Raw genomic sequence first — 12,047 nt, 5'->3', positions numbered from 1 at the left:
ATACATCATAAGTACCTATTTGTGTTTTTAGAAGTCATGAATCCTCTTGTTTTTAAGCAGATGACTGGATTATAAAAATAAATATCAAATATGTATGAATCTTCACTCTTATGTTTCTTTTTCCGTTCCTCCTATTCTTCCATCTTTTACTTCTTATCTCTGCACTCTACAAGCACCAGAACAGTCTTACTATAACATTATTCCCTTGATTAAGACCCTTACCAATCCATTCACTGATCCCTTTCATGTGTCCTAAATGAGCAACTTTTTATGAATGATGTGTCGCAGGCAAGATGGCCATTAGATTAGCACCTTAATGAGCAATAACTAGGCAGTAAACCATAGTTCTCCAACAGAGGCAACGATGGTTGAAACCTCAACTTTAGAAGGAACTTGAATGACTGGGGAATGGATAGACTTGCTATTTACTATTGATTTTGGAGAATTTCCAAGGTTTGTCACAGTGTCAGAACAGGATGATTTGGAAAACTGAATGTAGGGTTGTGTTTACAGTGAATATCTTGCTATCGTAGCTTGATTTCAGGACGACTTTCACGATTTAGGCCTTGGAAACTGATCCGGAAAACTAATGCTCCATATAAGGTGATGTATTTCTCATTATTGGGGTCCCATAAACCATGTTTGACATGGGAAAACTTACAAAGACAGATGTTTTTTGTGTAGGTAAGTTCAGAGAGCATAGCAATAGTTTTTACACTGCAACATCACTGTTTAGTTACAGGAACTGTTCTCCAACATGGTGGGACTTAAATGGTACATGCCCATGGACATAACTGAGCTTTTGAAGTGCTGAAACATAAAGGGCTTTGAAGACAAAGAAAGTTCTATTCAGAAGAGAAATGACCTGTTTACTTTTGCTTTATTTTTTATGTAAACAATCTTATTAGTGAAAAAGAGGAGCTGTAGATGTGATAAAATCCTTCTAAGAAGAACATACTTTTGGTTTTGATCACTAATACTTTTGCTTGCACCTTCTTGATACTTCTTATTGATACAATTACCAATTCTCAAAAGAAAAATTTGAAGCTGTGGAACAAAACGTAATTCCTCTATTTCTACAGTTATGTTCTCTTCCTTAACCATAAGATACTTTGTAAATAACCTCGGTATCCACTTAACACCAAGTTTATATATTGTTTTCTTTACCACTAAAATTGATATCTTTACGACTGACCCTTGCCTAGGTATTTGAGGTGGGTCCAGGAGTTATACTCTATGGATTCAACCTTTAAGGTTCTTACTCTGCATAGGAAGTACTGGGTTTAGATACCGTAATGGTGGTATCTAAACCCAGGATAAAGCAAAGAGGAGAATAGGTAATGCAAATACAAGATCATCTTGCCACACACAATGACCTCAGATCTCCTTTCTGGAAAGTAAAACCCAAACAAAAGCACCTTTGTACTCGGGTTGCAACTATACGTGTTACTGTTAAACTGGAACTCCTGGGGAGATGACAGTTACTTATTTGAACCCCATTTGGAACTCCTGGGGAGATGACTAAAACTAAGAAGAAAGCTTGAATAATCGACTGTTCAAACCAATGCAATAAAAAAGAAAGGTAAACAAGGTAAGACACCTCGCAGATGAGCATAGGCCAAATTCCATAAACAATATGATATTTGATTAATATTATTATTGTTATACTGTTAAAAACAAGCATGTTCAAAGCTACAGAAAGTCATTTTGATAACCATGTCAATTTAAGAGGAAAGATTCTAAACTGTATCGCAAATTGATAAACACCTATGTACATCAAAGCACAATACAAATGAACAAGTTTGTACCTCAACCAGAATCCACCAGCGCAACGCAGTGCCATGAATTCGATCCTTCCAAACAAACTGTGGAGCTATGACCAAATCCACCTATAATAAAGGAGCTTCATGGCAATATCTCTCTTTGCATTTGATAAAAACAAAAGGAAATGATAGATGATTCCTCTATCTCATTGCGAGTCTTTCTTCTTGGACCCGTCAGTGACAGCAGGTGTTAATAGTAAAGTTGCACAAGTAGAAGTTGCCCAAAAGGTAGGAGTTCTTTTAGTATTGAAGAATTTACACAGCTTAGGTACAATGTTACCCTATTGCTTATATGGTATTGACAAAAACTAAAACGTGGCAGAGAAGTTTCTTTTAGTAAAGTGAATACAATTGGAAGTTAAATTGGTACAAAGGAAATAAATTTCAGATAGAATAAGTGGGAAAAATCAAGTGCAGAAATGTACTCACCTTCAGAACCGTTCTAGTGATTGGACTGACTGTAGCTGTCAACAGGACTGATGGGAAATATCCGAGACATTGCTTAACAACCTGGAATTTCAAAAACATTTCTTTAACTGAAAGTCGCAGGAAATACCTCGAACCAAAAACCTGTAAAAAACAATCTACCTTTCCACCAGGTCCATAACGAATCAAAACTCCGATATCTTTCTCTTGCATCTCGTGTAAATGATCCAAATCTGCCTCCCTTTCTTCAAGTTTCCTCAATATCTGAAACACCAGTTCTCAGTTAACACGCATAAACTAGTTGAAAATTTTATTTAACAGAAGTTATTTATAGAGAACAAACTTCTGAAGAAATGTCCTTATCAAACTGTCTAAGAGGATGTTGATGGGGCCATATTTTGCGATCCACAGCCTTGCAATAGTCTAACATTAGAGAAGACATCTCACACCACCCTCTACGCAGACAAATCTCAAAAAGAGCTCGCATAATACGAGCCAAGCTTGCACTTATATAAGCAGCATCAGAGATCAGCGAAAACGTGTCAATTGATCCTCGAGAGATGTAAAGCTGCAAGATACAATCAACATTGTTAAAACATTATATGTTAAGAAGCCACACAGTATTTAATGGACAAAGAGTTACGCAATACCTGAATAAGAATTGAAACTTTTCCATGTTTGTTAGATGGACCACCCTTGACTTCCAATGGACAATATGTGCGAGCCAACATCTCAAGCTCATTTTGCTCCTCATCTCGGACAACAATATTTTCGAATTCAGAAGAATGAGCTACCATATTTATCAACTAATAGCCAGTGAAAAAATAGATGTCAGAGAGCACAATGATAAACAACGGACGGCAAAACTTAGTTACACCTAGGAATGGAAGTCATGACTATTAAAAGTAAATATCTTGTGACACACAATTAAAAAACTTAACAAAGAGGACCATATAAAATAGAAGATGAAAAACTAAAATAGTTGGCTACTACTAAAGCAATCCTTTAGATGGAGATAAATGAACAATGGCTTCCGTCCTATTTACGGGAGACAGGTCACTGTTTAGTACACTAAGAAGAACTTCACTTACTTTTAAGGAAAATTGCCCTCGAACAAAATCTCTTCTAATTATTCAAGTTCATTATGAATTTTCTTACATAAATAACACCATCAGATGTGATACTGCAACTAATTTAAGTTGACATTGTGCTGATGCATGGGTTTACACTAGTAAATAGTATGTGCAAAAATGTGAACAACCAAAAAAGAAAAAGGACAAGTGTCACATGAAATGATACAGAGGATCATTGTCAATCTGACAAGCAACAACGTTCTGTATCTTAATTGAACAATAAATTCCTCAAATATTTCTGCGCTTTATCGTATCAATTTGGGAATGATTTCCCTTCTCATTTCCAAAATAGAACCGGATCAAAATTACTCCAATGTCCCCAAGAATTTATCAATATAAATGACAGAGTTCCAACGAAAATTATGTCCAGCTTTCATATTCAACTCCTCTATCTTCGAAGACCATTAATTCCAATTTTTTGAGCACATTTAATACAATAGATACAAGAAATTAACTATATGTTGATGTAAGAGTTCTCCAGTACAGAGAAATTGTTATACAAACAAAGAGTAAGCAGTGGTCTTAATAACAAGGTGTAGATAGCATTTACCCTTTAGACAAGTCCATATTCGCTAACATAGGATCACAAACCAAAAAATGACAAAATCATAACTGAACAAAGCAAATTGCATGATTCATTAAGTGAAAGAAATGGCAAGAAAAACAAAATACCTCGCTTTCATTCATATGCCGTGACAGCATTTCATTGTAAGTTTCAACACTAGTATACTGGATATAAAAGTGGCTTGCAATACGACCAAGCTCAGTGCAGTAGAAGTTCCCACTTTTCTCATCAAAACGCATCATTTTTGCTTTGTCAAGTGCACGAGCAGCATCACTTATAAGATCCCTTTGCTTTAAGCTTAATGATGGATCTGCCATGACCTTCAAAAGAGAAAAGAGAGGATCAGCTTAAGTTTGAACGCAATATTGTTAGCTGCTTCCCCCAACCTCTTACAAAAACAAGTACCTCAAATCAACTTTATCTTGAAATATTAACCATATAAGATTAACACACTTATAAAAGCCACTAGTGACAAACAGCTGTATTCAAGAAATGTCAACATGAGAACCTCAGGGGTAATCTTGACATCCAATGGTGCATCACCTATCTACTAACGGTCAAGCAAGAATTGTTCATCTGCGATACTTCTTCAAACAAAAAGATCCATCGATCAAGCTCCCAATAACAACATACCCACTGTGATCCCACCTTATAAAAGAAAACATATCAAGTGTGATCCCACAAGAGGGTGAGGGGGTGGGGTTTACACAGTCCTTACCTCTACCTTGAGTGAGGTAGAGAAGTTGTTTCGGATTTGACCCTCGACTAAAATTTACAAATTCACATGTCTAAAATTCTATCATTCCATTTATCTTTATAGAGTATATAAAATTCACCTACACAGAAATTTCATTCCCAAGCATTCAACCCCTCCCATCTCCTTCCATCCCCAAGGAAGTAAAATTGAAGAAGAGAACTTTCATACTATTCTATGTTCAAAGAACTAAATGAATGTAATGCAAGGCCTTGCACCTGGACAACACATGATTTGTACAAAATAAACTATTGACTTTTCATACACTAGACCCTAAGAGGATTTATAAACACGACGTCTTTGAAGGTCCATTAATTTATTGTTTTCTTGTTAATTACTTACTTTTAAAAATTTGGAAGGGACGTGAAGGAATACATAGATTACGATGCCCTGATAACAATATAAGTAAATCAGAAGTTTATTTTAAGATGATGTACGATCAAGATGCATGAAAATATACCTCATCCCATCCGATGCCATAGGCCAAAGGATTCATCTTCATCCTAATGAAAAGGTATGTGTAACCAAGCCAAGCACAAGCTTCCTTGACATTTGTTACAGTACCCAGTACCACCTCAGCATTTAGATTATCTTTCAAGGAATTGATGAACTGCAAGATAACAAGTTCAAAAAGAGTCATGAAAAAAATATTAAAAGAATGTTCAATACAGAGATAAGACATTGCAAGGAGCTGTGAATTCCAGTACCCTATTTTTTCAAATGGAACTGATCTGTTACATAAAATACTGTTCACAGGGACTAGGATATTTTAGATGAGCAGAACACCATTTAAATATACAGCAATTAGTGAAAGGCATAAATGAAAAACCTTATTAACTTTTTACAGGAGAAGTAAAAGGAGTAGCATCTACTATTTGTATGTGAGAGCTTCAAAAAAATCTTGTGGATGATAGAAAAGCTTCAACTTTTCACATAACCGTGCATCTTTTAACAAGTAATTTTTTTACACAAGTACATAACCATGCTTCTGCCAAAAAGTTAAAAGGAGGAATGTATCAGAAAAATCAAATATCTGCAGCCCTGCATATAGGAAACAAACAGACAACTAAAGGTCTAAAATTGGCATAGAATATGAATTCTACCTGACTTTCTATAGGAAGTTGACTTGTCAATAGCCGTAAATAATAAGCCAACTTGTCATGTGAAGTGATTATAATGCCTTCACCACTTTTATCAAACTGAGGTCTTCCAGCACGTCCGAAGATCTACCAGGGAAGAACATTTTACGCAACAACACAAATATATGAGTGTCAATCAACATTACTAACCGAATAAAAGTAACAGCACGGAGAAGATTATGTCTCACCTGCATAACATCCAGCATACCCAGATCTCGCCATCCACCAGCTTTTGGATCATATATTTGAGTTCCCTGGACAGATGAAATACTAAAGCATTACTCACCAAATGACAAGGTTTATCATGCAAAAGAATGTCATGTAAAAAAGCTGCAAACTAACTTACAAACAATATGAATAGCTTCAATGAATACAGTTGCATTCAACTAAGTTTACTACCCAAATTACACATATAGTACATGTTTCAGCCCAAAGTAGGGACCAAGGACCATCAGCTTTTCTTAGCAAGAGGTTTTCTGTGAAATTTTAGACAATTAGCGACCAACACATAATGGAACATTTGATTTGAAATTTTGAAGGAGAACATTCTCAATGGAGTGCATAGTTAATCCAGAATGTCGCATTACACTTCTTCCATGAGTTGGGTTCTATCAGATGCAAAGTCCATATAAGACATGATTCAAATGAAAGCAATTAATAGTATGGTTGACTTCAGTTAGCATAATACCAATATCATACCAGAATCATCAACAAATAATCAACAACATCTTTCCTTTGACCAGTTCGAAAACAGTTTAGAAAAGTATCCAACAACAAAAAGAGAAACTTGTTTTGATGATAAAGATAGGAAAGCACATTAAGGTGGCCTTTTTCAACACCCAAGATCACCCTATTATTTGGTGAACCATGCATGAAGTAAGGATAAAAACATGGGAGGTTAGGAATGCAATCAAATCAAAACAAGACTATATCTGCTAGTTTCAAATTGAACTGGTAAGGCGAAAACTCTTGGACGAGTTCCCAAGCCCAAGCTAAACACTGATTAAAAGCATACAAAGCCGGACACAAAAAGAAAGTGCAAACAAGATCAAGAAAACCAGACATCGAAACCCTAAAGTTTCAAATTATTACAACAAAGTCACTAAAAAGAAGTAAGCAAGTTAGTATTTGTTATCCTAGCTAACTGCTCATTTATTTCACCAGATATGGTTAGGAATGTGTTTCTTCCATTGTGCTAGATATCAGAAGCTCAGCTTAAACAGCAATCGTATGTATGGAATTGCAATAAAGATACAAGCAATTCTTAATATTAGAGAACTATTCTACAGTGACTAAATGCAGAATGATCCAGTTGAGCTGAATCTAAATCACACCCAAATCAGGTACCAGACTAAAGCTCAAATTATTCATCTAAAGCTTGGATGCATGGCAGTCAAGTCAAAAGAAAAACAAGATGCTCAGAATATATTAAAACTTATTCAAGCTTCCTCAAATTTTATTTATTAAAGCATTCCACAAACCTTAATCACAACTGTGTGAGCAGGCAAATTGACTCCCCATGCCAAAGTTGCAGTGCAAACAAGGACCTAGAATGAAGCAGGGGTTTTTAAAATTAAAAGGAAAAAGAGGTTGAAAAATGTAAGTGAACAACTCGAAAAGCAAAGAAACAAACCTTCAAAAGTCCCTGAGAGAAAAGTCTCTCTGTTAGGTTTCGGTCAGCACGTAACATTCCAGCATGATGAATGCCAATCCCATGTTCGAACAGTTGAACGACCTCCTTATTTCTGGACTTGAAAACTTCCCTCTGAAATGCATAGATTGAACGACCTAAGAAAAAGACGCCACAATAAGGATGTAAAGAGAATATTAAATTAAAGGACAATAGATTTTGCTTGCCTTTAAAATCTCATATTGAGGATGCTCGTCATTTTTGAACAGCTCAGACTCTGTACTTTTACCAGACAATTCAACCTGTTAATATGAATATGAAATGTTCATAACATGGAGGCAATGTTCTATATTTTTTTTGTGATACTGGTGACATTACTCTAAATATCCACAAGTATACTACAACCAAAAGTGTAGTTCCCCTTCAAAAGTATGACAATCTATCAAAGCTTAAAACTATATATGTAGCCTATAACGATCTAGAACATCAAAGATGTCTTCTGTTTGAGCTAATAAACTGTGTTAGCACCATAAATAAAAAAGAGCTAAGCACATTATTTCATTTTACAACATCTAGACTATTTTGCACATTTTCAAAGTTCCTATTGTTTCTCTTAATTAAAAAAAAAACAACTCCTATTGTTTCTCTCTTTCTAGTTTAACCACTTGTGGGATTACACCGGGCATGCTGTTGAGTTGATGTGTGTATAGGAATGGTTAAGAATCCCGATAATTGTATAAATAAGAATATGAATTACTTTCTTTTCTTTTTAGGATCACTTCTATACTTCCCTTTCCTTTATAGGATTAGCTTGTAAACACAAAGCACCGTATATTAATTCCAACATGCTTGAAGCAATAATCGAGCAATTCATTCGCGACATCTCTTCCTTTTTCATTCTTTAGAATTTTCAACTCTATCAAACCCCATTACCCTCTCTTGACTGCAGGATCCTGAATTGTTAGTTACCAGTGAGCTAAAGATGAGCCAATCCCAAGGTCTTTAACAAACCATTGTGAGTCCTAAATGTAAACTTAGCCAACATTTATCACCTATCTCTAGCAGAGAACCACAGGAAGAATTTCACAGAACATCCATGATTTATTAAGACATAGGTTGACTACAACTCTGGGTTGGCTGTGCGAGAATCTGAAAAAGCCCCGCGGAAACAGTATTTTTACAGCAAAGATTATTACTTTGACAAGAATAACATTGCTTTGAACTAGGCAAAATGCTGTTAGCATCTAGAAAGATACTTTTCCAAATAGAGTTGTTCAATGGGAGGGTTGGTCTGATTTTTTTGAGCGGGTCAAAAGCTACTGGGGCTGAAATGGCTAAAATGCAGGCATAACCCAACCCCCCACCCAAACCAATTTTTATTAAATTTTAATTGCTTTAGTTGTTCTTTTGTAGAGGGGGGTGGGTTTGTCCTGCATGAAGTTACAGATTATGCTAGTTAAAGCTCATAATACAGAAAGACATAGTAGGATTTGAATGCTGAATCTCCATGTTCCTTGTCGAATCATCAAAATAACCGCCACTATCAAATAAAGGAAAGATTGCGCAGATATTACGGAAGCTATGAAACCCAACCATCATATAAACATGATGATCAAAAACACAAGATATGCAATAGAGATGGACGGAATTGTAAGTCAAATAAAAATAGGCGCAAGATCAGAAATATGGATTGCTTTTAGACAAGTTTGAAATTTTCTATTGATTTAAACAACTATAACATAGATTTTATAAGGAATAAATAGTGAAGATACAGATAATGATTTACAAAATATTCAGAAAGTAATGAATACTGAAGAGAAAGATTTGAGTAAATTGAAGTGAAGTAAAGAAAATTGAGTTGGACTAAGAGGAAAGCAAGGCAAACAAAATGCAACAAGGATAGTGGGAACTATTAAGTAAAATGATTAACTGTGAGTTAAACCATAGCCTGATGAAAAAAACCTACCAGCTTATCAGCAGTTTTCACTGTGTCTTTACGTGAATGGACAAAAACCATAGCCTGGTGCCCTTGTTTTAGGGAATCAACAACCTGCATAAGTGAAGAGTCAGACCAGGAATTTATAGGGAGACCGCAAAATAGAAAGGAGGAAGGTTTTGGAGAAAGATGCCTTATTGTAGCATATCTCATTAAGCAGTTCATTCCGGGCTAAAAAGTTATGCTCACTAATACCAATATACTGCTGTGCAAGAGGTACTGGACGGTAGCTCGAATCGAAGAAAAATAAGCCTGTCTCTGAATTCACCCTTAGAAACTGTGCAACCTGGATTTCACAGAAGGAATAACCATGAACAAAAAGCTGAATCTAAAGGATGTAACAAAATATTGGAGCCTCATCACTCTGTATAGCCCAAATGCCCAGCATGGAGGTGATTCTACACGGAAATTTTAAACCGAGAACCAACCTCCAAATAGTTGGGTAATGTGGCTGAAAGGCCCACTATCCTTATCATAGACTGTGTGGATTCCACCTGTAAAAGCACCAGAAACCAAAGTCAAACCTAATTGTGTACACATGAAAATGGAGTCACCTCCACCTTATCACTGGATGAGATGATATCACAATCAAGTTCATAACCTAAACCCTCATAGTTGGTCAATATGTTTTGCTGCGAAGTTTATATTTCCATGTTACACTTTCATGACTTAAACCTTTGTCTCACGGCATTTTCATAACTTTAATGCATCTCATATTCCTTCGATTTTAAAAATGAAATGCCCTAAAATGTCTTTTTCCAACATTGTATTATTCTGTTCTAAATGCCAATAACATGCTTCATCTTTCAATTATCCCAAATTTTAATAAAATTATTACTTTACAAAAAATAAAACATGCTTTATATCTTGCAATTTTAGGCCTTTACTGGAGAAGTGGAACAGTAGCAGAGGACAGCGGCAGCAATTAGTGCACAGAGGCAACATCATCATATAAAAGAAAACTGAAATTTATACAGTAGACACTAGAACAAGTATAACATCATTTGCTAACCTGACGAAGTGTACGGGCTACTAATGCTTCTATCACAGGGCCTCTATCATCATTTAGCAAATGGACTTCATCAATGATAAGTAGCTTCACCAGCATTGAGAGCGACATGTCACTGCTTTTCCGAGTAATAACATCCCACTTTTCAGGTGTTGTCACTATCATCTGAAAAAATATAACCAGACACCATCAAGCCAATCAACCGACTAGTCAACTAGGCCAAAATCCAAACAGAAAAACAATAAATAAATAATCAGCAACTTATTAAGAACTGAAGTTTGACAGAACCTGTGTTTCCTCAAGCTCATTCTTAGAAAGCTGCATGTCTCCAGTAAGTTCCCTCACAGTTACATTAAGTGGAGACAATCGGTGACTGAAAGTTGATGTGACCTCTGCAGCTAATGCCTAAAGAAGAAATCAACTTATATTACCAATTACGTTAAATAAATTGGAGGACACAAGTACACAACTCTCGACCTACACCTTCATAGGAGCAACATAGATTATCTTGAATTCATCCTTATGCAAGTAACCATCTCTAAAGTGATGTTGGATCTGCAAAGAGAAGAAGGTTACATAACTTCATCAAAGTGCTAATAGTCCCAGCATCGAACATGCTCTAAAAGAAAAATAGAGCACACCTCATGTAGAATAGCAATCATAGCTATGTTTGTTTTCCCAGCCCCAGTGGGGGCACACACCTGGTAATAAATGAAATAAAAACTATCAAAGACGGATCAAAATTTATTTCCACAGGAAAATAGTATACATTATAACAGAAAAAAGGGTATTAACATACACTACCAAAGGAAAAAGTTACTCACTAGTATGTTTTCGTTGCTATTGTACGTAGTATGGTAAATTCTGCTCTGAATACGATTGAGACTCTTGTAGCCATGAAAAGCTGCTTGCGCAAAGTCGTCTAGCTCCTTAATATCAATCTGAGAAGAAAAACAAGGAAGCAAAACCATCAGTTAAATTAAGCAAGTTTTAATGAAACCAACGAAGATCCATCAGAAAAGCACTCTTAACATTGTCACTTGAGAAACAGCAAAAATGTGGAGACAGAAATTCCAATATTATAAGAAAATGTGTTTCTTCCCAAAGACACTCAATCCTCTATAAAAAAAAACATCATGGGTGAGGGTTCTTCAAAGAAAATAAGGGATCAGAGACTACTCCTTAACTGACCAAAGCTATAACTAGAATGAAAAGAGTATATTAGACTGAATATAACATAAAGAGCATAGCATATACTAGATCAATAAAAAGATTAAGTTTGAATTCCGTAGAAATTATGTTTTATTGGAGAGAGAGAGACTACAAAGAGGAGGATGAAATTGCCAGTCATGCAAAAAGATGACATGAGAATACAGCAAAAGAACAGTGCATTCTAGTATCTTCGTCAGTCTACCAAAGGAATTAGGTGGACGAGTTTTATGCGATTTCATCATATCAATGATAAAAAGAAGCCTACAGATATTTGTTTGATGCTGAGTTGTGTCTATACATGAATTTTTACTCTGAGAAACAATTGAAATTTAGAAGAGTGAAAATTATTATTTCAAAATA

The 12,047-nt window shown here is 35.5% G+C and overlaps 1 protein-coding gene across 2 annotated transcripts in view; it reads right to left on the bottom strand.

The window, feature by feature from the left end:
• Window positions 1-12,047, bottom strand: part of LOC107023087 (DExH-box ATP-dependent RNA helicase DExH14) — a 35,872-nt gene that overhangs the window by 17,781 nt on the left and 6,044 nt on the right. For both annotated transcript variants that reach the window (XM_015223635.2, XM_015223636.2), the window contains exons 8-27: window positions 11,300-11,416; window positions 11,117-11,176; window positions 10,959-11,030; window positions 10,764-10,880; window positions 10,479-10,640; window positions 9,895-9,960; window positions 9,600-9,752; window positions 9,437-9,520; window positions 7,698-7,772; window positions 7,474-7,605; window positions 7,322-7,387; window positions 6,029-6,094; window positions 5,805-5,927; window positions 5,162-5,311; window positions 4,055-4,267; window positions 2,900-3,055; window positions 2,593-2,817; window positions 2,412-2,513; window positions 2,253-2,333; window positions 1,809-1,889 (exon numbers count right to left, since the gene is read on the bottom strand). In XM_015223635.2, the coding sequence (XP_015079121.1) occupies window positions 1,809-1,889; window positions 2,253-2,333; window positions 2,412-2,513; window positions 2,593-2,817; window positions 2,900-3,055; window positions 4,055-4,267; window positions 5,162-5,311; window positions 5,805-5,927; window positions 6,029-6,094; window positions 7,322-7,387; window positions 7,474-7,605; window positions 7,698-7,772; window positions 9,437-9,520; window positions 9,600-9,752; window positions 9,895-9,960; window positions 10,479-10,640; window positions 10,764-10,880; window positions 10,959-11,030; window positions 11,117-11,176; window positions 11,300-11,416 (2,301 nt within the window). The remainder of the gene's footprint in view (window positions 1-1,808; window positions 1,890-2,252; window positions 2,334-2,411; window positions 2,514-2,592; window positions 2,818-2,899; window positions 3,056-4,054; window positions 4,268-5,161; window positions 5,312-5,804; window positions 5,928-6,028; window positions 6,095-7,321; window positions 7,388-7,473; window positions 7,606-7,697; window positions 7,773-9,436; window positions 9,521-9,599; window positions 9,753-9,894; window positions 9,961-10,478; window positions 10,641-10,763; window positions 10,881-10,958; window positions 11,031-11,116; window positions 11,177-11,299; window positions 11,417-12,047) is intronic.

This window comes from Solanum pennellii, chromosome 6, assembly GCF_001406875.1.
Source record: "Solanum pennellii chromosome 6, SPENNV200".
NCBI classification, from domain to species: domain Eukaryota; kingdom Viridiplantae; phylum Streptophyta; class Magnoliopsida; order Solanales; family Solanaceae; genus Solanum; species Solanum pennellii.
The sequence above is the reverse complement of the archived record's forward strand: the minus strand, read 5'-3'. Positions and strand labels throughout refer to the sequence as shown.